Source organism: Chiloscyllium plagiosum, unplaced genomic scaffold (genome assembly GCF_037043375.1).
Source record: "Chiloscyllium plagiosum isolate Xiang-an unplaced genomic scaffold, Cpla_swu_hap1 HiC_scaffold_17, whole genome shotgun sequence".
Taxonomy (NCBI): Eukaryota; Metazoa; Chordata; class Chondrichthyes; order Orectolobiformes; family Hemiscylliidae; genus Chiloscyllium; species Chiloscyllium plagiosum.
Window position 1 is genome coordinate 69,548,333 of NW_028270155.1, and position 23,020 is coordinate 69,571,352.

General features: G+C 44.2%; 1 protein-coding gene across 2 annotated transcripts in view; it reads right to left on the reverse strand.

Moving 5' to 3' along the window:
* Positions 1–23,020, reverse strand: part of LOC122558570 (microtubule-associated tyrosine carboxypeptidase 1-like) — a 39,412-nt gene that overhangs the window by 10,809 nt on the left and 5,583 nt on the right. For both annotated transcript variants that reach the window (XM_043707318.2, XM_043707317.2), the window contains exons 2-3: positions 16,280–16,891; positions 11,380–11,523 (exon numbers count right to left, since the gene is read on the reverse strand). In XM_043707318.2, coding sequence (XP_043563253.1) covers positions 11,380–11,523; positions 16,280–16,837 — 702 coding nt within the window. In that variant the 5' untranslated portion in view covers positions 16,838–16,891. The remainder of the gene's footprint in view (positions 1–11,379; positions 11,524–16,279; positions 16,892–23,020) is intronic.

The following is a 23,020-nucleotide window of genomic DNA, read 5'->3' on the forward strand; positions in this document are numbered from 1 at the left end:
ACATTTAAGTAACTGCTGGACAAGCACACGGATGGCAGAAAACTGGGGTGTGTAGGTAAGGTTGATCTTAGATTAAGATAAATGCTCGGCACAACATTGTGGTCCAAAGGGCCTGTACTGTGCTATATTGTCCTATGTTCTATCTCCTTCCCAGCCTACACCCAGTGAGATCCTTCTCTCTTCATCAGGAAGAGATAGTGAATGGTGTACACTCGGGATCTCTATCAGGAAGTCCTCATGAGTTGTCAGCATTTATGGGGTTCTCTGGGAGTGTGTCTGTATTTCTAATGTAACAAGGGGTGACGATGGGACCCTCCAAAGAGCATCCCACTCAGACCCATTTCCCCCACCCTATTACTTACATTTACCCTGACTAATGCACCTAACCTATACATCCCTGAACACTATGGGGCAATTTAGCATGGCCAATTCACCTAATCTGCACATCTGTGGATTGTGGGAGGAAACCTATGCACCCACAAGAAACCCACAGCCACAGGGAAACTGTGTAAACTCCACACAGTCACCTGAGGCTGGAATCGAACATGGGTCCCTGGCGCTGTGAGGCAGCAGGGCTAACCATTGAACCACCGTGTCACCCATCTTCCTTTTGTACACACTGAATTTCCAGAAGTTTTCACACCATCATACTGTCAACTAGTGAGCATTGATAGTAAATTTGAATTCATCTACATTTGATAGGGTATAGTGAGCTTGTGTTGGTTTGAGTAAGTCTCTGAAGATAGTTGCAGCATATACTGTTAATAGCCAGGTCTTACCAAAGGCAAAGGGTTTTCTTGTTTCTATGGTGTTGTACATCAGTACATTACCTTGATATTGATGTACATAAAAAAAAATTCTGCAGATGGATGGAAAACAATTAGAGGGAATATTGATCTCTGGAAGTGGGACAGTATTTACAAGAGGTCTTGAGGAATGTGCCACTTTTAACAGGGAGACCCCAGAAATGTATTAGCTTTTAAAGGGAATCCCTGCAAGGTGTGTCACCTCTTAACAGAGGATTTGAGGAGTAGGCCAGTATTGATAGGGGTCTCTGGATGTGTGTCAGGAGTTAAAAAGGGCTGATGTCTCATTATTTGTAGAGGTCCCCACAATTCCTGGGGCAAAATCCTGATGCAACTCTAAAGAGTGAAATTTTTCTAGGGATCTCCTGTAAATACTGACACACTTGCGGGAGAACCCCTTTCAATGCTGTCACACTCTTGAGGATCTCCTGCAAATGCTAGCACACTCCCGCTCCTCTGGCACTGCCGGAAACCCTCTGTAAATTCTCTCACACACCCAAATCCCCTGGAAATGCTGATGCACTCCCAGGAATGTCGCACATCAGTTTTTATGAGGATGTCAGTGTTTACAGAGGAGCCCTCCCTCAGGGCATTGAGGGTCTACTTACAGCACATGGACTCAGTAGTTCACGAAGGCAGCTTGCCAAGAGACTGGCAATAAATTCTGGCCCAGTCGGTGACAATCATGTCACACAATTGAATTAAAAAAGTGATCACTCCTTATATACCTGGCCCGAGACAAACAGCAGAACAACATTCCATCATCAGTAGTGTTACTGACTATGGATCCTGAAACTACTAACTTCCAGCTACTGTCTTCATGATATAACTAATCGCAGCAAACTTCTGTTCCTGTATTTAGGCCTGTCTTTGCCCTCAACAGCACCAAACCAAATCAGCTGGTCATTACCTCATTGCTATTTTGGGATCTTGCTACACAAAAATTGGCTGCCACCTTTCCTATAATTGCAACAATGACGGCACTTCCTCAGATTAAAGAAAGAGACACCAAGAAATCCAATACTGAAGCAACTTCTTCACACAAAGAGTGGAAGTGGATACTTTGGGAGTGACTGACGCAAATCATATTAAAGGGAAGCTGGATTAAAGTGAAGGGAAGGGAATATTTATAATATGTTAATATTATTTGGAAACGTGAATAAGACACCAGTCAGCTGGGACCTGACAAACATGCTTGGGACATCCCTTCCCTGGACAAGGAGCGTTAGGGGGTGGGTGGATGCTCTCTCGGTTGCTTTTTTTCTCTTCTTACCCCCACACTACCATCTAACTGCGGAAATGCTTATTGTTCCCCAGGACCCATGTCGTGTGTGTGTGCAGGTGTAGGACACAGTGAAGAACAACAGGTGTTTAAATCTTTATTTGTATGCCACCACCAGGAAGAAAGGAAAGACCCGGGTGACAACCCAATGACAAGCGATGCCCTTCTCATCAAAAAGCAATGCCGCATGATCAAAAAAGTGAAGGGGAAGGCAGGGGTTAAATCAAAATAGAGTTGGAGGGGGAAATAAGACACTCCACTTCCTGTGGTGCCCACCTCTCCCTGTACAGCTCGAGTGAGTTGGTAGACACCGCATGCTCCTTCTCCAGAGACACCCGGGCTCAGACATAGCCGCAGCAAGAGGGGCAGGCAATTGGCCATAACGACCCCCTCCACAGCCCGCTGCCTGGACCTGTTTATGGCCAGTCCCAGGAACTGACCCACGTGGAGATCCTCTGACCTCCCCTCCACCCTCTGCACTGGGTGCCCAAAGTTCAGGAGCGTGGGACTGAAGTGCAGCCAAAAGCAGAGGAGAAGGTTCTCTACAAAACTGAAAAGGGAGTGCAAACACCCAGACCCCGTACATACATGGTCCACGGACTCCACAGCACCACAGAACAAAAAGTTGGGCTGGGAGTCTGTGAACCACTGCAATCTGCAGTTGTAGGGGGCTGCTGCGTGCAGCACCCTCCACCCCAGATCCCCGAGAGAGAGGGGGAGGACTCCCTCGTAGACAGCCCTTCTCTGGGGATCCCCACTACCCGGTAGCAAAGGGCACGCCAAGGTGTGTCCGGCGGTGTATGAGGGAAAAGATGGTGTGCAGCAGCAGTCTGTACAGGGCTCACTGTGATACATCCCTGAAGGAACAAAACTAAAATTCTGGAGGCGGCTCAGGTTGTGGGGCACAGGCTCCCACAAGAAGTACGGGACCTTGGGGCCAATGTGAAATTCTGTCTGGACAGGGGTGAGCACATACGGGATTCCACCGCATCCTCCAACTGGTGCACTATGTCGGGTCCGAGCCCCGCCGTTTTAAGGCGTCCAATGGCAGTGGCCACGAATCGGACATCTACTGCTGCTCTGCTGTCTCTCGGTTTCATTGCACACCTCTTGTTAATGCAGTATAGTGAGCAGTCAGGAACTGGCTGTTCACTCTGCTAATGAATGTCGTGTGGGATGTGATGCATTGACCGATTCTGCCAAAGCCTAAATCTTTGGGTGCAAACTCTTCCATCCAACACTAAAATGTGCATCTCTGTGTTTTGTGGCTTATTCAGACACTCTCACTATTTTGTGTGCAGTAGCCCCTTGTATCTGATCTCAGTTCATTTCTGCAGGTTGAAGTTCGTTAACTTTCACTGTCCATCATCCAAAAATGTGCAGGTTAGGCGATTTGGCCATGCTAAACCGCCCATAGTGATTTGGGATCTGTCAGTTAAGTGCATGAGTCAGGGCCAAATGTAGAGTAATGGGGGAATGGGTCCGGGTGGGATACTCTTTGGAGGGTTTGTGTGGACTTGTTGAGCTGAAGGGTCAGTTTCCACACTGTAGGGATTCTACGATTCTACAAAAATGCATGAAAAACAGATTGTAATTCATTAGTTCTCAGAAAATCCTAATTTTCTTTAATGTTCAAATTGACTTTCTGACCTTGAGTTAAATACAGCATAGAAACTAGGAGCAGGAGTAGGCCATTCAACCCATTGAGCCTCCTGTGCCATTCAAAATGATCATGGCTGTCTCTCTCTATTTCAGTCCCATATTCACATTGTCTCTCCATATACCTCGACACCTTTAAGATCTACCTCTTTCTTAAAAATATTCAGTGGCCTGGCCCCTCCAGTCTTCCGTGGTGCAGAATTCCACAGGTTCGCTATCCTCAGGGTGAAGGAAGTTTTCCTCACCTCAGTCTGAAATGGTCTAACCCATATCCTGAGACTCTGTCCCTGGCTCTGAACTTCCCATCCGGGAGAAACCACCTCCCTGCATCTAGTCCGTCCAGCCGATTAGAATTTATACACTTCAATCAGATCCGCCTCATCCTTCACAGGCCTGTCAAGCCAAATCTCTTAGAAGAAGTTATGTGATTTCAGCTAAATGGTCAGTATGTTACATGTGAAGATAATTGCTATAAGATCATTGCTGACTTCAGTTTTACAATCACTACAGAGACACGGGGGGTGGGAGAGGAAGAATGTGTGTGTGTGTGAGCGCGAGAGAGTTAGAGGGAGAAAGGCCAAAAGCAGATCAATTTAGAAAGAAATTCATAACAACAGAAGTATTAATTATTAGCAATCTCCAAACAGCCCAGGCCAGGAAGAAGTCCCGAGTTGATCAGAAATCAGTGGACAAAAACAAACTACAGAAGCAGATGGCTGGAGACGTTTCAAGAAGGAGGACATTATAAAGATATGAGTTTAGGGAACCCATGTTAAGCAATATGTGAACTGAGTTAGCAGTTTGTTTTAAGGATCCTGGGGGAGACATTAATTGAAGAAAATAGCATTGTATGAATTCACAGAAGAAATCTGCCAAAAGGCAAGTGATTAATAGGTATGCCAACTGTGAAAGAAGCTTTAGAATGGAGATGGGGCGACTCTTCATGGAGGTTTAAGTGTCTGTGAGATTATTGTTGGGGTAACAGGATTGAACCTTTCTTTCTGACCTTTGCAAAAAGATTCCTCAAACAGGTCCTCAAACACGGGAAAAACCCGAAAGAGAGGGGAGAGGTAATGAAGGAATTTGCAAACAGTTATGAGAATTTTGAAATCTACTCATTGGTTGACTAGGTGAACATATGCTAGTGAGAGCAAGGGTGGTGAGTAAATGGGTAAAATTTAGGAAGAGACAGCACAATTTTAGAGGATAGTCAGTTTAGAGGATTGGAGATGTATTGGAAGAGACAAGTCTAGAGATTACAAAAAAGAAATGAATGAGAGTTTCCATTATTGTTGAGTTGAAGAGAGTGTGAAATCGTGCAATACTACGGAAGTAGGAATAGACAGCAATAAAAATGCCTCAATATGTGTTCAGAAGCTCATCTCTGGGGCAAGTGTGGCACAAAGGTTGTAAACAATCTGATTGAGCCTCAGGCATTTGCCAGGGAGAGGCTTGCAACATGCTGCTATGCAGAGGGACCTGGGTGATTTTGTGCATGAAGCACACAAGGTTGGTCTGCAGGTACAACAAGTATTTAGGAAGGCAAATGGAATTTTGTCCTTCATTGCTAAACAGATCGAGTTTAAAAGCAGGGACGTTATGTTGCGGCCGTATAGGGTGCTGCTGATACCACATCTGGAGTATTACATGCAGTTTTGGTCTCCTTACTTGAGAAAGGATGTACTGGCACTGGAGGGGGTGCAGAGGAGGTTCACTGGGCTGATTCCAGAGTTGAGGGGGTTGGCTTATGAGGAGAGACTGAGTAGCGTGAGATTATATTCATTGGAATTCAGACGAATGAAGAGGATTGTTATGGAAACATATATAATTATGATGGGAATAGATAGGATAAAAGTAGAGAGTATGTTTCCACAAGGAAACTAGAACAAGAGGGCATAGCCTCAAAATTAGACGGAGCAGACTGAACTGAGAAGGAATTTCTTCACCAAGAGGGTTGTAAATCTATGGAATTCCTTGTCCAGGGAAGTAGTTGATACTATTTCAGTAAATAAGAGAGAATTTTTTTAGAAACATAAAGGAATTCAGGATATGGTGAGAGTGCAGGTAAGTGGAGCTATTGTTAGTAAGTTTGCAGATGACACCAAACATTGGAGGTGGAGTGGACAATGAAGGAGGTTACCTCAGATTACAACATTACCTTGACCAGATGGGCCAATGGACTGAAGAGTGGCAGATGGAGTTTAATTCAGATAAATGTGAGGTGCTGCATTTTGGAAAAGCAAATCAGAGCAGGTCCTGATTTAAAGGTAAGGTCCTGGGGAGTGTTGCTGAACAAAGAGACCTTGGAGTGCAGGTTCATAGTTCCTGGAAAGTGGAGTCACAGGTGGATAGGATAGTGAAGAAGGCATTTGGTATGCTTTCCTTTATTGGTTAGACCAGTGAGTATAGGAGTTGGGATGTCATGTTGTGGCTGTACATGACATTGGTTAGGTCACTTTTGGAATATTGCGTGCAATTCTGGTCTCCTTCCTATCGGAAAGATGTTGTAAAACTTGAAAGGGTTCAGAGAATATTTACAAGGACATTGCCAGGGTTGGTGGGTTTGAGCTATAGGGAGAGGCTATATAGGCTGAGGCTGTTTTCCCTGGTGCATTAGAGGCTGAGGGGTGATCTTATACAGGTTTATAAAATTGTGAGGGGCATGTATAGGATAAATAGACAAGGTCTTTTCCCTGGGATGGCAGAGTCCAGAACTAAAGGAGAAAGTGAGGTCTGCAGATGCTGGAGATCAGAGCTGAAAATGTGTTGCTGGAAAAGCGCAGCAGGTCAGGCAGCATCCAGGGAACAGGAGAATCGACGTTTCGGGCATAAGCCCTTCTTTCGGGCTTATGCCCGAAATGTCGATTCTCCTGTTCCCTGGATGCTGCCTGACCTGCTGCGCTTTTCCAGCAACACATTTTCAGCTCCAGAACTAAAGGGCATAGGTTTCAGGTGAGGAGTGAAGATATAAAAGGGACCTAAGGGGCAACTTTTTCTCTCAGAGGGTGGTATGAGGATGGAATGAGCTGCCAGAGGACGTGGTGGAAGCTGGTACAATTACAGCATTTAAAAGCATCTGCATGGGTATATGAATAGGAAGCGTTAAGAGAGATAAGGGCCATGTGCTGGCAAATAGGACTAGATTAAGTTAGGATATCTGGTCGGCATGGACGCATTGGAACAAAGGGTCTGTTTCCATTCTGTACATCTCTATGACTCTATGACTGTAAGTAGAGCTGAGTCCACAAAAAGCTCAGCCATGATCTTATTGAATAGCGGAGGAGGCTTAGAGGGCCAGATGGCCTACGCTTGCTCCTTGTTCTTATGAGGTTCGTCACTAAGGATTGGAGTTGGTGGCAGAGTCCAGGAGCAATGGTATTGGTCTTCCCAATATTTAAGCGGAGAAGATTTCTGCTCATCCAAATCGACGATGGCAGGCTGAAAGCTGGCTGAAAATTTGTAGACAATGGAGGAGTAAGCAAGGGTAAAAGTGAGATGGAGCTGGGTGTTGTCAGTGTGCAGGGCCTGGTGCTAGGCTTCAAAATGGTGTCCGTCCCAGCACCTTCACCTACCAACGCAGGAATTGCAAAACCTGTGCCCATGCCCTCCCCCTCACCTTCGTCCATGGCCCCAAAGAGCCTTCCACATCCATCAAAGTTTCACCTGCACTTCCACACATCATTTACTGCATCCATTGCTCCCAATGTACTCTCCTCTACATTGGGGAGACAGGACGCCTACACACAGTGTACTTCAGAGAATATCGCTGGGACACCCGCATCAACCAACCAACCCCACTGTCCCGTGACCAAACACTTTAACTCCCCCTCCACTCCAACAAGGACATGCAGGTCCTGGACCTCCTCCATCACTACTCCCCTACCATCCGATGCCTGGAGGAAGAATGCCTCATCTTCTGCCTCAGAACTCTCCAACCCAAGGCATCAATGTAGATTTCACCAATTTCCTCATTTCCCCTCCTCCCACCTTATCCCAGTTACAACCTTCCAGCTCAGCAACGCCCTCTTAACCTGTCCCATCTGTCCATCTTCCTTCCCACCTATTTGCACTACCCTCCTCTCTGACCTATCACCATTACCCCCACCTCCATCCACCTATTGCGCTCTCAACTATCTTCCTCCAGCCCCATCCCTTCCCATTTATCTCTCCAACCCCAAGGCTCCCAGCCTCATTCCTGATGAAGGGCTTTTGCCCGAAACGTCGATTTTGCTGCACCTCTGATGTTGCCTGACCTGCTGTGCTTTTCCAGCACCACACTCTTGATTCAAAATGGTGTTACCTAAAGACAGTATGTAGATGAAAATGTGGATGGATGGCTTGGGGGAACTAATAGTAATGGTGTAGGAATGGGAAGAGACGTGTTTGCAATCGATGCTTTATAGAATCAGTCTTACAGTGCAGAAAGAGGCCATGTAGTCCATCATGTTTGTACCGAATACCAAAGAGCGTCTCACCCAGACCCAGACTCCTACCCAATCTCTGTAAGCCTGCATTTCTCATGGCTAATACTTCTAGCCTGCACATCTTTGGGCTCTACAGACAAGTTAGCATGGCCAATCCACCAAACTTGCACATCTTTGGACTGTGGGAGGAGACTGAAGAACCTTGAGGAAATCCACATTGATGCAGGGAGAGCGTGCAAACTCCAAACAGTCACCCAATGGTGAATCAACCCCAGGTGCCTGGTGGTGTGAGGCAGTAGTGCTAACCACTGAGCCACCATGCCCAATTGGATCAGACTGGAAGAGCAGTGCCATCCTGTTGCATGACAGTGGGAAGGTGTTGGAGGAGAGTAGTGTGATCAGCCATATCGAAGGCTGCAGACAGGTCAAGAAGGACTTGTGCCATAGTCACACATTGGCGTTTTGGCCAGATATTTCAGTGATGAACAGAAAGTTGACTGGAGGGTTTTCAACATGGAATTCCAGGAAATACAAGGGAAGTTAACAACATGAAGAGGACTGGAAGAGGAAATGGGACACTAGATTACAAAGAGAGTAGAACAAGCTGTTTGAAATGGGTGGTTGCAGCATATTTGAGAGGGCAGAGGGACAACGTTGTTCATGCCAGGTAACCTTTGTTGTTGGGACAGAAAACTGGTTGATCATTAAGTTAGTGAATATAGGGTCAAGAGAGGTGGTGTTGAGTCTCACTCATAGAATCTCTAACAGAGTATGTTATCTGATTGCAAACTGAACAGGTTACAATTCAAGGAAAGAAACTATGTTAGATCACAGTCAATGCAGAAACTGAATACACGAACCTTTGATTGAGGACCCAACAGTAGCGAAAAGATTGGCACTACAAAGATAAGTTATAGATACATGGAGTTTCCAGTATCCCTATCAGTCAATTAGACGCATTCAGTTCACTCCGCATTATGAACATAGCAAAAAGATTTTCTCTCCTGGCTAGAACAGGTTTACCAGGATTAGCGGTGAGAGGGAAACTCGCTATTTAATTTCATGGTTCAGATAGAGTTCAGTGAGACAACAGCAGTTCATTAAAACACAGAGCAGTTCCACACACAGACTGCCTTAGACTGAGCACAAGTTCAACTCAGTCAAAATAGCCTAAAAAATCAGACATGGGCAGAGATCCAGGTGGATGAAAGTTGAATATAGCTGTCTGCTTCTGTCTACTCTCTGGTGGATACTCCCTGGCACTCGGTCAAAGTTGCAGAGAAGCAGAGCTACCGACCACCTTGGCAAGAGACCAATGACAGAAAAGCTGTAGTGCACAATCTGTACATAATGGTTAATAAGTCTCAGCAACAATGATACAAAGAAAGGCAGGCACAGAGTGACTGAGTTCAGATGTGCACATTCTTTTGCAGGCAGTATGCTCCTGACTAACTGATCTTGAAAGGAGATTGAGCAGATTTTGTTGCCACCAGAATGATGGAAAACTGCAGCATTTAGGCTTGACGTCAGATTCCCAGTTTTATTGTCAGAACTGCAGCAACAAGACACATTGACATTTACTTGTGATGCTGGATGGGGCGGTCACATCTGTGACACCGCCCCCCCCCCCCCCCCCCCGCACTTCAGTAACTCAACAATAGCAGACAGTAACTTATACAGCAAAGAATCTGCATAGCGCTCAGGGAAGCTTTGTCTGGGGCTCCCGGATTCAACTTTAAATCGACAATGCCTTATTCAGCTGAGGCAGTAGAGAAATATTGCAATGCAGGAAGGCAAGAATGGAGCAAGGAGATGGAAAAGGAGGTAAGAACTGAGAGTTAAGGTAGAACAGGACGGAAGGAAAGGAAAAACTAAAAGGAATGGGGAAAGCTCAAATGAGTAAAAGCAACAAAGGGAATGAGTTGAAAAGGAAATTTGAGAGTATAAAAGGAGAAAGTAGGGAGAAAGGGAACAGGGAGATATAAAAAGAGATCAGAGTGCAATAGAAAACATTGTTAATAGAAAAAAAAATTTAGATAGCCCAAAAGCAGAACAGAGGAAAAGAAAATGTGAAAGAAACTCAGATTTTTTTTAAACTTATGTTTATATAACACTTTTCACAGCCTCGTGTCTTCATAAACCTGCTTTACAACCAATTAACTTTTGAAGTGTAGTCACTGCTGTGATATGAAAGGACGCAGACAATCTATACATGGAAAGGTTCACACCAAAGAGCAGGAAAGCGAGAGAAAGGGAACAGGGATATATAAAATTACGATCAGAGTACCAAAGAGTAATGTGATAGTGGTGATCACTTCATCTTTTCAACATATCATTTCAGTTGCATGACACTGTGACCTTTTTCTATAAATTCTATTTCTTATTATCCTACTCCACAGCTACCTGATGCAGCAGCAGCACTCTGAAAGCTAGTACTTCCAAATAAACCTGTTGAATTACAACCTAGTGTTGTGCGATTTTTTACTTTCTCACATCTTGACTGAGGGCTAAATGTTGATGGTGATTCTAAGGGAGACTCCCTCGATTTTCTTCAAAACAGAGACCTGTTGCATCCATTTGAGAAAGTCACCAAAGCGAAGCCCTACTGAATGAATGGTACACTTCTGGAGATACTGCCTTTTAAGTGAGATGATAGACAGAGGGTCCTTTGGATCTATCTTTCATAAAGATCCAATACCAATCCTTTAAAATAGTAAAGGGGTTCAGACCAATACTTATCCCTCAATTGAGATTATTTGAAAGATTAAATAAAAAATGATCAGATTATCAGGTCATTACCCTTAGTGGGGCCTTGCAACGTGCTGCATTTCTAATAGTACAACACTTCAAAACAACTTCATTCATTGTAAAGTGCTTTGGCAGATCTCAGGTTCCTTAATGGCACTATATAAACTCAGGAGTTTCTCAAGGGCCATGAAGGATGGGCAACCCAGTGATGAATACAAGCCAGGAAATGATTTTAAAATTCTTTAAATGATGAAATACCATAGCCAAGGATGAACGAATCACATTGAAGAGAAACACCAGCAACAAAGTATGAATCACACTAACTGGTGTTTGGAAAAGCAAACATGCATGCGCAGACACACAAACACACACACACACACACAAGAAACAGTCAGATATTTGTGCGCAGGCATGCACATTTCATGATGACTCAGACATATCGACATATCATCTCCCTCACCTCTCCAGAGCATCCCTCTTTCCTCATGTAACTTCTGATACAGGTCCATATTTTACTCTTTGACAGCATTGCGCCCCCGGTGGCCACCTCAAAGTTCTCATAGCTGCCATACATCTTCACCACGCTCTTCATGATCCGAACGGCCTGGAAGAAAGATGAGGGAATGGAGTTTTGGTTACTTCACAGCATCTTCTGCAGACTCTTCCACAGTTAGTAGCGTCCCGTCTAGTCTTACACAGGTTTCTAATGATCTGATGGAGCACTCCTTACTTCTTACTCGACTCTTCCAAGGATCGAGGTCTAACAAGGAGTCAGTAAACTGGTAAATAGTTTTCCTTGGTTACCTACAACTCAGTGAATATGCACAAGGGAAGCTGCAGTGCTGAGCACTGCCAACTAACAGATATCAGTGTCATGCAGAGGCAGGTGAAATCAATTTGAGTTGGAGGGCAGGGGAGAAACCTTAATGGCATCCTCAAGCTCAGAGGATAAGAAAATCAGCCAAGATTTCCACTGCTTGATTTCTGCCCGGCACCACTGTTGGACAGAATGAACATGTGCAATGGTGTCAAGATCAGTTCATCCAGAATCCCAGTCTAATATTCAGGGGATGTGGGTTCAAATCCCGCTCTGACGCATGAGATTTGAATGATAGCACTGAATTCAATAAATCTGGGAAAAGTTGGCTCAAAGTTGGCCCAAATTGCTGCCGATCATCATAAATCTAATGTCTTGTTGGATAGGAAATCTGTCAACCATGCCTGGTCTGGCCTACATGTGACTTCAGACTGACAGCAATGTGGTTGACTCCTAACTGCCCAGTTAGGGATAGGAACAAAGGGAGACAATAAATGCTGGGCCTAGCCAGTAATATACAATTCCTGTGAACAAATTAAGAATTTTTTAAAAATGCAATGGTGGGATGCCATACTGTTCAGGCTGACAGGACAGCTTTTGGACCATTCGTCAAGCCGAGGCCCATTCCCCCAGTTGGCGGCACGGTGGCACAGTGGTGTGGGCGGCACGGTGGCACAGTGGTTAGCACTGCTGCCTCACAGTGCCAGAGACCCGGGTTCAATTCCCGCCTCAGACGACTGACTGTGTGGAGTTTGCACGTTCTCCCAGTGCCTGCGTGGGTTTCCTCTGGGTGCTCCGGTTTCCTCCCACAGTCCAAAGATGTGCAGGTCAGGTGAATTGGCCATGCTAAATTGCCCGTAGTGTTAGGTAAGGGGTAAATGTAGGGGCATGGGTGGGTTGCGCTTTGGCGGGTCGGTGTGGACTTGTTGGGCCGAAGGGCCTGTTTCCACACTGTAATGTAATCTAATCTAATCTAATAATTCTCAAATACACAGGAAACAAAAGGGACAAACATTCTGGAGAAATTACAATATTTGCACGCCTTATACCAATAGTAGGCAAATGGCAAACTGGAAATCTGTAGCAGAAGAAAAGAAGATTGAGCATTTATAGATCAGCCATGATCTCACTGAATACATCAATTAATGCATGTAAAACCGAATTAAATGTAAGACCTGTGCCTTCACTTCAATGCAATAGTTTACCTTTGGTAATATTATTTTGTTAAAAAACAAACCTTTCTTAATCTATGCTCTTTGACTCTGCTGTTTATTTGTTGTTTTTAATGGACTATATGTGGTAAACCAAAGGGCAATGATATCACGTGTAACAAAGTCCTGGCTTGTATTCATCACTGGATTGCCCACCCTTAATAGTCCTTGAGTAACTCTTGAATTTATATAGTGCCATTTAGGAACCTGAGGTATGCCCAAGCACTTTCCAACAAATGAAGTTGTTTTGAAGTGTTATAATATTGGAAATGCAGTATATTGCAATGAGGTAATGTGCAAACCCGATGGGCTGAATGGCCTACGTCTCCTCCTACAGCTTATGGCTTTATGGTCTTTTAGTTAAACAGAGATTGTGACAGAGAAAGCGAAGTTGGATTGGGGTGAAGGGTGTTGTTGGGGAAGCGGGAGAGCAAGGAATAAACGAAAAAATTTGAGAGGGAAAAATGGAGATGGATAATGGTAGTAAAAGATACAAGCAGAAATAAAATACATAAAGGCATATGCATGTAAAATTGAATTAAATATAAGACCTGTATCATCACTTCAATGCAATAACTTACCTTGGTAATATTGTTTTGTTAAAAAAATATTTCTGAATCTGCCCTTTGACTCTACTATTTAATTGTTATTTTTAAATGGACTGTACGTGGCAAACCAAAGGACAATAATATCACTTGTAGTTGCGCCACCGATAACCCGGTCATGTGCTTTGAACAGGGCAAAGATCAAGGACTAAATTTGGCTTTATTCAGCAACAGGGTGAACCTCAATCTTTCCATGACTCAGCCTTCAGAGCAGCACAAAGAAAATTAAAGTTGATAAACTAAACCCATTAAACCCAACCTATGAACAGCGATAGGCAGCAAATCTAATTGTCCTGGCAGTACAAAATTTTCTACAGACTGCAGTTTGGAATTAATTGTCCAATAGAATCATATGCGAAACTGCAGACTGACAGGTCCAAATGAGCCACAAAATATCGGATAGATGGTGCTAATGTAAACCGAGGTAGAAACTGCAGACAACTGCAGCCCAATTGTAAACACCATCTCAGAACCTCATTCCCTCGACCCATCACCCAGCAGGGCGTATAGCCAAACAGTACAGAACCTGCTATCTTCTTGACCTGCGGAAACTAGTACCATACCAGACGATGCCATATGCCCAATTTGCCATCAGAATTTTTTACATTGACTTTGTTTTCCTGAGGCATTCACACAGTTCTTACACAGCTGATGGCAAGCACACTACTAAAACAGCAACATAAATTAATATAGTGCCTGTACTGTAATCTCTATCACAATGAAAGCTCATTTTGAATATGCTTGAGGTAGGAATTGATAGATTTCTGACTACCAGTGTACAGGGATGGGGTGGGCAAAAGGCATTGCTGTGCTCTGTCCGCCATGATTGTATTGAATGGCAGAATGGGCTTGAGTGGCCTAACTCTGTTTATATATAGTAAACATTTCCAAGGTCTTTCACCAGATCAGCAAATAAGATTACACACAAAAAAACATCTGGAAGGAAACAGAAATAGCTGGAGAAACTCAGCAGGTCTGGCAGGACTTGTGGAGAAAGAAAGCAGAGTGAACATTATAGGTCCAGTGACTCATCACCAGAATGATACATAAAAGTCTATGAGGACAGGTGATAAAACAAAATAGGTAAGTTGGAAGAAAAGTCTTAAAATGGGGAGAGGACAATGTAAAAAATTCAGCTCAGTCTGAAAGGTGGAGCATTGGTATTTAGAGGCACACAGAAGCCCAGAATCAGGGAAATTCAAAGATCAGTAAAAATTGTTGAACTGGAGGAGGGTAGAGAGAATTGGAGCATTGAAGTCACAGGCCAACATTGTAGTGAAGAAGGCATTTGGTACACTTCAATGCATTGAGTTGGGATGTCATGTTGCAGCTGTACAGGACATTGGTAAGACCACTTTTGGAATACTGTGTTCAATTCTGGTCGCCCTGCTACAGAAAATGATGTTGTTAAACTTGAAAGGGTTCAGAAAAGATTTACAAGGATGTTGCCAGGATTGGAAGGTTTGAGCTAAAGGGAGAGGCTGAATAGGCTGCGGCTACTTTCTTTGGAGCTTCAGAGGTCAAGAAATGACCTTATTGAAATTTATAAAATTATAAGGGGCATGGAAAGGATGAATAGCCAAGGTATTTTTCCCAAGGCAAGGGAGTCCAAAACTAGAAGGTGCAGTTTAAGGTGAGGGGGAAAGATTTAAAAGGGAACTAAGGGGTAACTTTTTCCACACAGAGGATGGTGCGTGTACGGAATGAGCTGCCAGAGGAAGTGGTGGAGGCTATAACAAATATAACATTTAAAAGTCACCTGCATGGGTATATAATTCGGAAGGGTTTATAGGGATATGGGCCAAATGCTAGTGATTGGGACTAGATTAATTTAGAATATGTGGTCGACATGGACGGGTTGGGCCAAAGGTGCTGTTTCCATGCCCTACATCTCTATGACTCAATGAACGTTGTGGAGGGATTGAGCGCAAGAAGGAGAATTTGAAAGTTATGGTGTTGACAGACCTGGAGCCAATGTGGGTCAGTGAGAGCAAGGTCGAAGGCTGAACGGGACATGGTGTAAGTTAGGAAGTGGGCAGCAAGATTCATCAATGAGCTGAAATGCATAGAAAGCATCAGAGGCTGAGGGGTAACCTTACAGAGGTTTATAAAATCATGAAGTGCTTGGACAGGATAAATCATTAAGGTCTTTTCCCCCAGGGTAGGGGAGTACAAAACTAGAGAGCATGGGTTGGGCCGAGAGAGTTTTTGGACAGTCAAGTCTAGAGCTGGCCAAAGTGTGGAAGTAATGGAGTTTAGCTATAGGGAGAGGCTGAACAGGCTGGGGCTTTTTTCCTTGGAGCGTCGGAGGTTGAGGGGTGACCTTATGGAGGTTTACAAAATTATGAGGGGCATGGATAGGATAAATAGGCAAAGTCTTTTCCCTGGGGTGGGGGAGTCCAGAACTAGAGGGCATAAGTTTAGGGTGAGAGGGGAAAGATATAAAAGAGACCTAAGGGGCAACTTTTTCACGCAGAGGGTTGTACGTGTATGGAATGAGCTGCCAGAGGATGTGGTGGAGGCTGGTACAATTGCAACATTTAAGAGGCATTTGGATGGGAATATGAATAGGAAGGGTTTGGAGGGATATGGGCCGGGTGCTGGCAGGTGGGACTAGATTGGGTTGGGATAGTTGATCGGCATGGACAGGTTGGACCGAAGGGTCTGTTTCCATGCTGTACATCTCTATGACTCAATGACTCTAGTGACTTGAGAAGAAGTTCATACCTGTTCAATGAAGCGATCAGAGGCCACGCTGTACTTGCTCATGATGCTGCTGCTGAGGGGCTCGCAGTACTCAAACTGAGGATTGTAGGTGTAGTTAGACTGGAAGAACAGCTCTTTCTCTTTGTCGACATTTATTGGTCGCAGCGCCACCAAGAGGCAGGGGCTTTTAACGGGTGGTGGCTCTCGGGCACTGTACCTAGCTATGTGCGGGAGAGACGTGGCGTTCCTGATCCTGGTCCTGGGGCAATCAGAGCCCATGCTGTTAACGCTGTACGAGCTCTCGCTTCGCCTCATCCAGCTGCAGTGTCCATTACCGACAAGGCTCGATCCTGCTCCGAGGGCCCGGTTGACCTTTAGGCTGCAAGTGAGCGACCCCGTAGTCTGTGACGCAGTCCTTAAAGGCCCCTCCGCCTGTGGAGCAGCAGGGCTGCTCTGCGAGCAGACCCCGTTCTTCTCGCTGCTCTTTCTCTCGGCTGCTTTCTTCAGCACTTTGGCCGGACCCGCCCTCTTGTTCTTCTGAGGCCCAGCCAAGGCCTGAGCCGTTGGGTCAAGCACCATCGCCGAGGCCAGGAGGCAGTATTTTGGGATGTGGAACTTTAACGATCTACCCCTCTGCACAAATGGAAGAAATGAAATGAAATCACGTCCTCTGTGAAACTGAGTCAACATCCACTTTAACTTGACACCTCACTTCCTGCCCAAGGAAGTGGAATTGGCCATCTTAAAATGAGCTGGAAACTATGACCTCGGTCCATGATTAAAGTTAAAAATACACCAAAGCTTCCTCCAATACCCCAGAAAGCCAGATATCCTTGTGCTGGATTACACATTGGTTTTATTAAAGTCTGTGGACATTATAACTAGGTTTTATGGCCTTCCAACACAAGCCTTCCTCCAGAAAGTCACTGAGCCACGCTGAATCAGAGGCTTTGCTCGTCAATATTTTGCAAGAAGGCTGTAGGAAGGCTACATGATTGGAATCTTTAGCACTGTTTTAGAGACTGAAATTGACCATCTGGCAAAGTGGCTCAGTGTCAGTTTCAGAAATCACTCCCGATCACTTAGCAATAATGAGACAACTGACTGTCTTTCACAAAAGCAAAATTTCGCAGGTACTGGTAACATGAAATAAAAACAGGAAGCGCTGGAAATACCCAGCAGGTATTTGCGGAGAGCGGAAAACAGTTAACGCTTCTCTGACCTTACTGTGGTAGTTGCAGGTTCCATTCTGTAACTGGACAGCAAAATGAGAACTCCAAAGCAAATAGACTTCAGAGTCTTAAAAGGGAAGCACACAGCAGACCCTGGAAATCCTCCGGGTGTGGCTAACTTCCTATGGCACTGAGACAAAGGGTTCAAATTGGGCCTCCATGCTGTCTCCCAGCAAGGGCTCACAAAAGTTACAGTGCATGAGAAGGAAGTCCCCATGTCGAATCATGGCCATCTCTGTCTCACCAGCAGGATAATGCATTGTGGATTGTGGTCTAATCCGCTTGACTTTATGCAACATCCTATTCTCAAATACTTGTAAAGTGTATTTCAAATACTGGCAGGTCAACATGTACATACGTAGATTATCGAAAGGTAATTCCTTTGCCTCGCTGGGTCTTGCTGTGTTGTATTTTACAACAACAATTAACACAGCACCTCTGATGCAGCAGAACAGCTCAAGGCCCTTCAAGGGAGCATTTTCATTTTCTTTATTCTTTCATGGGATGTGGGGCATCAACAGCAAGGTCAAGCCTTAATTGTCCTTGAATTGAGCAACTTGCAAGTCTATTTCAGAGGGCATTTAAATTTCAATCGCATTGGAAACTTGGACTCACATGGAGGCCTAACCAGGTTAGGATGGTAGATTTTCTTGTCTAAAGTGAATCAGTGAAGCAGATGGGTTTTTTTGGAACCACCAATGGTAGTATCATGGTCACCATCACTGAGAAATCATGAGGAGCATGGATAGGATAAATAGGCAAAGTCTTTTCCCTGGGGTCGGGGAGTCCAGAGCTAGAGGGCATAGGTTTAGGGTGAGAGGGGAAAGATATAAAAGAGACCTAAGGGGCAACTTTTTCACACAGAAGGTGGTACGTGTATGGAATGAGCTGCCAGAGGAAGTGGTGGAGGCTGGTACAATTGCAACATTTAAGAGGCATTTGGATGGGTATATGAATAGGAAGGGTTTGGAGGGATATGGACCGGGTGCTGGCAGGTGGGACTAGATTGGGTTGGGATATCTGGTCGGCATGGACGAGTTGGACCGAAGGGTCTGTTTCCACGCTGTACATCTCTATGACTCTATGACTCACTTTTAATTCCAGATTTATTCATTAATTGAACTTAAATCCCATGGTAGGGTTTGAACCTGTATTTCCAGAGCAGACGTCTAGGTATTAGTCAAGTGACATTGTCACCGCACCCCTGTCTCCACCAAAGAGAACACTTCAGTCCTGCAGAAACACTAGAATGGACTGGTTGGGTCAAATGGCTGGTTTCTGTGCATTATATCCGATATAAAAGTTCGACACTAAATTTGACATTATTACGTCAAAAGCGTGGGCCAAAAATGAATGTCTTGAAAGAGGAGATATCTACAGTGGCATAAACAGTATGCAGTTATTCAACCAGTTAAGAAAAACACATGTTTCAATAAGAGGTGTGCTGATTTACATTTGACTGCAGTCCAAGTGATCTAAATTTAAAATCTGCTTCTGTCCTGACAAGTCTACATTTGGAGGAGGCTGCTTGCTGCTGGCTTTAGCACTGCACCAGCTGTTAGGAGCTTTATTTCCGGTCACTTCCCAAATTCTCACTATTGAACTAACGCAGCTTTGATACTTCAACAATGAGGGGGACCCAGAGTCCCAGTCAAAACTGTGTGACTGTCTGAGGACCATGATTTGGCCTTCAGTCAATTCTGTTAGGAAGTAACAAAGCTGTATTTCCATTTGGAAGTCAAAGTAAGAACCAAATACCTGGTGCTGAATTGGCTGAAAATTAATTAAACAAAATTATGATGGGATCGTATCCACTTCCAGCACCATTAACAATAAACAAAAACATTGAGATGCAAAAAGTATTCAGATAATTCAACCCTAAGGTTTCCCACTATATGTGTTGTGCTGTTTTTATTCATTCATGGGATGTGGATTTCGCTGGCTCGGCCAGGTTTTATTGCCTATCACGAATTGCCCAGGGGGCAGTTAAAAGTCAACCACATTGCTGTGGGTTTGGAGGCCAGACCAGGTAAGGATGGCAGTTTCCCTCCCTAAAGGACATTAGAGAAGCAGCTGGGATTTTCCTAATGATTGGAAACGGTTGTCACGATCATTAGATTCTTCATTCCAGATTTATTATTAAATTCAAACGTCGCCATCTGCCACAATGGGATTTGAGCACATATTCCCAGAATGTTAGCTGGGTCTCTGGATTAATGGTCCAGCAATAATATCGCTTAGTCATCACCTCCCCTTTTATTGTTGGGATGTGAATGACCTCAATTTTTTTTATTTCATTGAATTTTGAAATGATGCAGAACAAACAGGATCTTGATCAGGTGGGCCAAGTGGCCAAGGAGTGGCAGATGGAGTTTAGTTTAAATAAATGTGAGGTGCTGCATTTTAGAAAGGCAAATCAAAACGGATTTATACACTTAATGGTAAGGAGTGGGGAGTGTTGCTGAACAAAGAGACCTTGAGTGCAGGTTCACAGTTCCTTGAAAGTGGAGTCACAGATCGAGAAGATAGTGAAGAAGAGGTTTGGTATCTTTTCCTTTATTGGTCAGACCAGCGAGTATAGAAGTTGGGAGGTCATGTTGTGGCTATACATGACATTGGTTAGGCCACTTTTGGAATATTTCGTGCAATTCTGGTCTCCCTCCTATAGGAATGATTTTGTGAAACTTGAAAGGGTTCAGAAAAGATTTACAAAGATGTTGCCAGGGTTGGAGGGTTTGAGCTAGAGGGAGAGGCTAAATAGGCTGGGGCTGTTTTCACTGAAGCATCAGAGGCTGAGGGGTGACCTAATAGAAATTTATAAAATTGTGAAGGGCATGGATAGGGTAAATAGACAAGGTCTTTTCCACGGGGTGGGGGAGTCCAGAGGGCATGGGTTTAAGGTGAAAGGGGAAAGATTTAAAAGGGACCTGAGGGGCAACTTTTTCACGCAGAGGGTGGTACATGTATGGAATGAGCTGCCAAAGGAAGTGGTGGAGGCTGGTACAATTACAACATTTAAAAGGCATCTGGATAGGAAAGGTTTAGAGGGACATGGGCCAAGTGCTGGCAAATGGGACTAGATTTATTTAGAATATTTGGTCTGCATGGACAAGTTGGATCGAAGAGTCTGTGTCTGTGCTGTACATCTCTATAACTCTAAAAGGCAACCAAATTGGCCTATCATGCCCATTCCCACACTGTGAATAAACTATCCAATTTTGTTTCCAAATCACAACAAAGAACTTCTTTATATTTATTGCTCTTTCCTGTCACATTGGGTTCATTAGTCAACCTGAATTCTGTATCCTCTGGATAGTACCACTAGAAATTGCTTCACCTTATTTACTCTATCTGCACACAACTGAAGATCCTCATCCCCTGATAGCATGTCAGTAATTGTTCTCCGTACCCACTTTAAAGCTTTGACATCTTTCCCAAAGTCCTGTTCCCACAACTTCATCCTCTTTAAAGACCTCCCATTGCTCATTTACTGTCGAACTTGATCATTTTCAATTCCAATCCAGATCCCTTTTCAACTCAGTAAAATTCACCCTGCTCCCATCTGAATACTTCCACATTTGAATTTCTTTGTACTTTCCTTGGCTACTCTATCTAGGAAGGATAACATCAAGCTGGAGAGATTTTTCAGGATGTTGCTGGGTACAGAGGGTTTGTGTCATAAAGAGAGGCTGGGTAGGCTGGGACTTTCTTCACTGGACTGTAGGAGGTTGAGAGCCTACCTGATACAAATTTATAAAATAGTGAGAGGTATAGCTGGAGTGAATGGTAATTTTCCTTTTCCTAAGATGGGGGGGGGGGGGGGGGGGGGTTCAAGGCTAGGGGGCACATTTTTTTAAGGTGAGATTCGCGTGTGGAATGAACATCCTGAGGAAGTGGTGGATGTGGGTACAATTGCAACTTTTAAGAAACATTTGGATAAGTACATGGAGGGATATGGGCCAGGAGCAAGTAGGTGGGAATAGTTTAGTTTGGGATTATGTTCAGTATGGACTGGTTGGACCGAAGGGTCTGTTTCTGTGCTGTAACAGTTTGACCACTGTGTCCAAAACACACTCCAAAGAAATATATGCCATTCGTCTCATGTAATTTCCCAAACCGGGTCTATCACTCATTCTTTCCTCATTGGGCTGAAAGTACACTGATGAAAACTATTATTGTGCACATTTAAGGAGTTCCTGCTCCTTTCGCTCATTATAGACAGGCAGGAGACTGGAAGAACACAGCAAGCCAGGCAGCATCAGGAGGTGAGAAGTCAACGTTTCAGGTGTAGCCCTTCTTCAGGCCTGCCTATTTTGGATTTCAGCATTTGCAGTTTTTTTTTGTCTCCAACCCTTTGCTTATTACACAGTTACTTCCCCAACCGATAAGTAAAGTTCTCGCTGCAATTCGCTCCTGATCTCTTTACTGCTCCTTGATGAGCTATAGTATAGACCATGGACGTGGACAGATATAGGTTTCTCACAGTACATTGTGCTATAGACTCTTTAATGAAGACAATGTACAGCAGAATGTATGCCTATCAGGCCTTCAAGTCAAACTGCTGTTAAGGAAATACTGGGTGAGATGAGAGTTTAAGTTAGTCTTTAAGCCACACACTGGACATTGGAGAATTTTATTTTCCAACTACAACATAAAAAATATGGGGAGAAATCTCTTATCAAAAGCTGTCAACTAATTACATCAAAAAAAAAATCCTGGACTAGGAGAGAGATAACAGATCTGAATCCATAGTTAGTAGAACACAAAGTTGCTGAGTTCATTTGTGAAATGTGACTGGCTCTCTGTGATTAACAGAGGCAGGAGAAAGGGCTCATAATTATTTTTGATGCAGATAGCTAATGATGACTGGTATTCAGTCCACAAATGCTCTGTTCCCTCAAACTATCAGACATTTGTTTGGCTACTAATAATATCTTGCTCTTCATTGTATATAATGGGCTGGAAATGGCTATGATGTATTAATGAAAATCAATGGCTCCACATGCTGCAATTATGTCGGTAACACGTTGCCAGCAGAGGTGATAGAAGCGGGCATGATAGCATCATTTAAGATGTATCGAGGCAGATACATGAATGGGCAGGGAGCAGAGAGATACAAACTCTTAGAAATTAGGTGACAGGTTTAGGTAGAGGATCTGGATCGGCGCAGGCTTGGAGGGCCAAAGGGCCTGTTCCTGTGCTGTAATTTTCTTTGTTCTTTGTTCTGCAAAAAGCTCTGATTCAGAAAGATCAAGTCTGATGTGCTTTTCAAAATTCCTTTTAAAGCTGATCTCTCTGATAATGGAAGCCTTCCTTGGGGCAGCTACCATGAATAACCTTCCACTTTTCTAGTGCCTTGTCATCATAGCAAACACAATACATCATTTTCAACCTTCATAAAGAAGGTTTTGTTATCACTTAGGCTCCATTACATTTGATCTTGTCCTCGTGGCTCTACTGAATTCCACACAGCCCTCGTACTTGGAGGCGATGGCCTAATGGTATTATCAATGGGCTATTAATCCAGAGA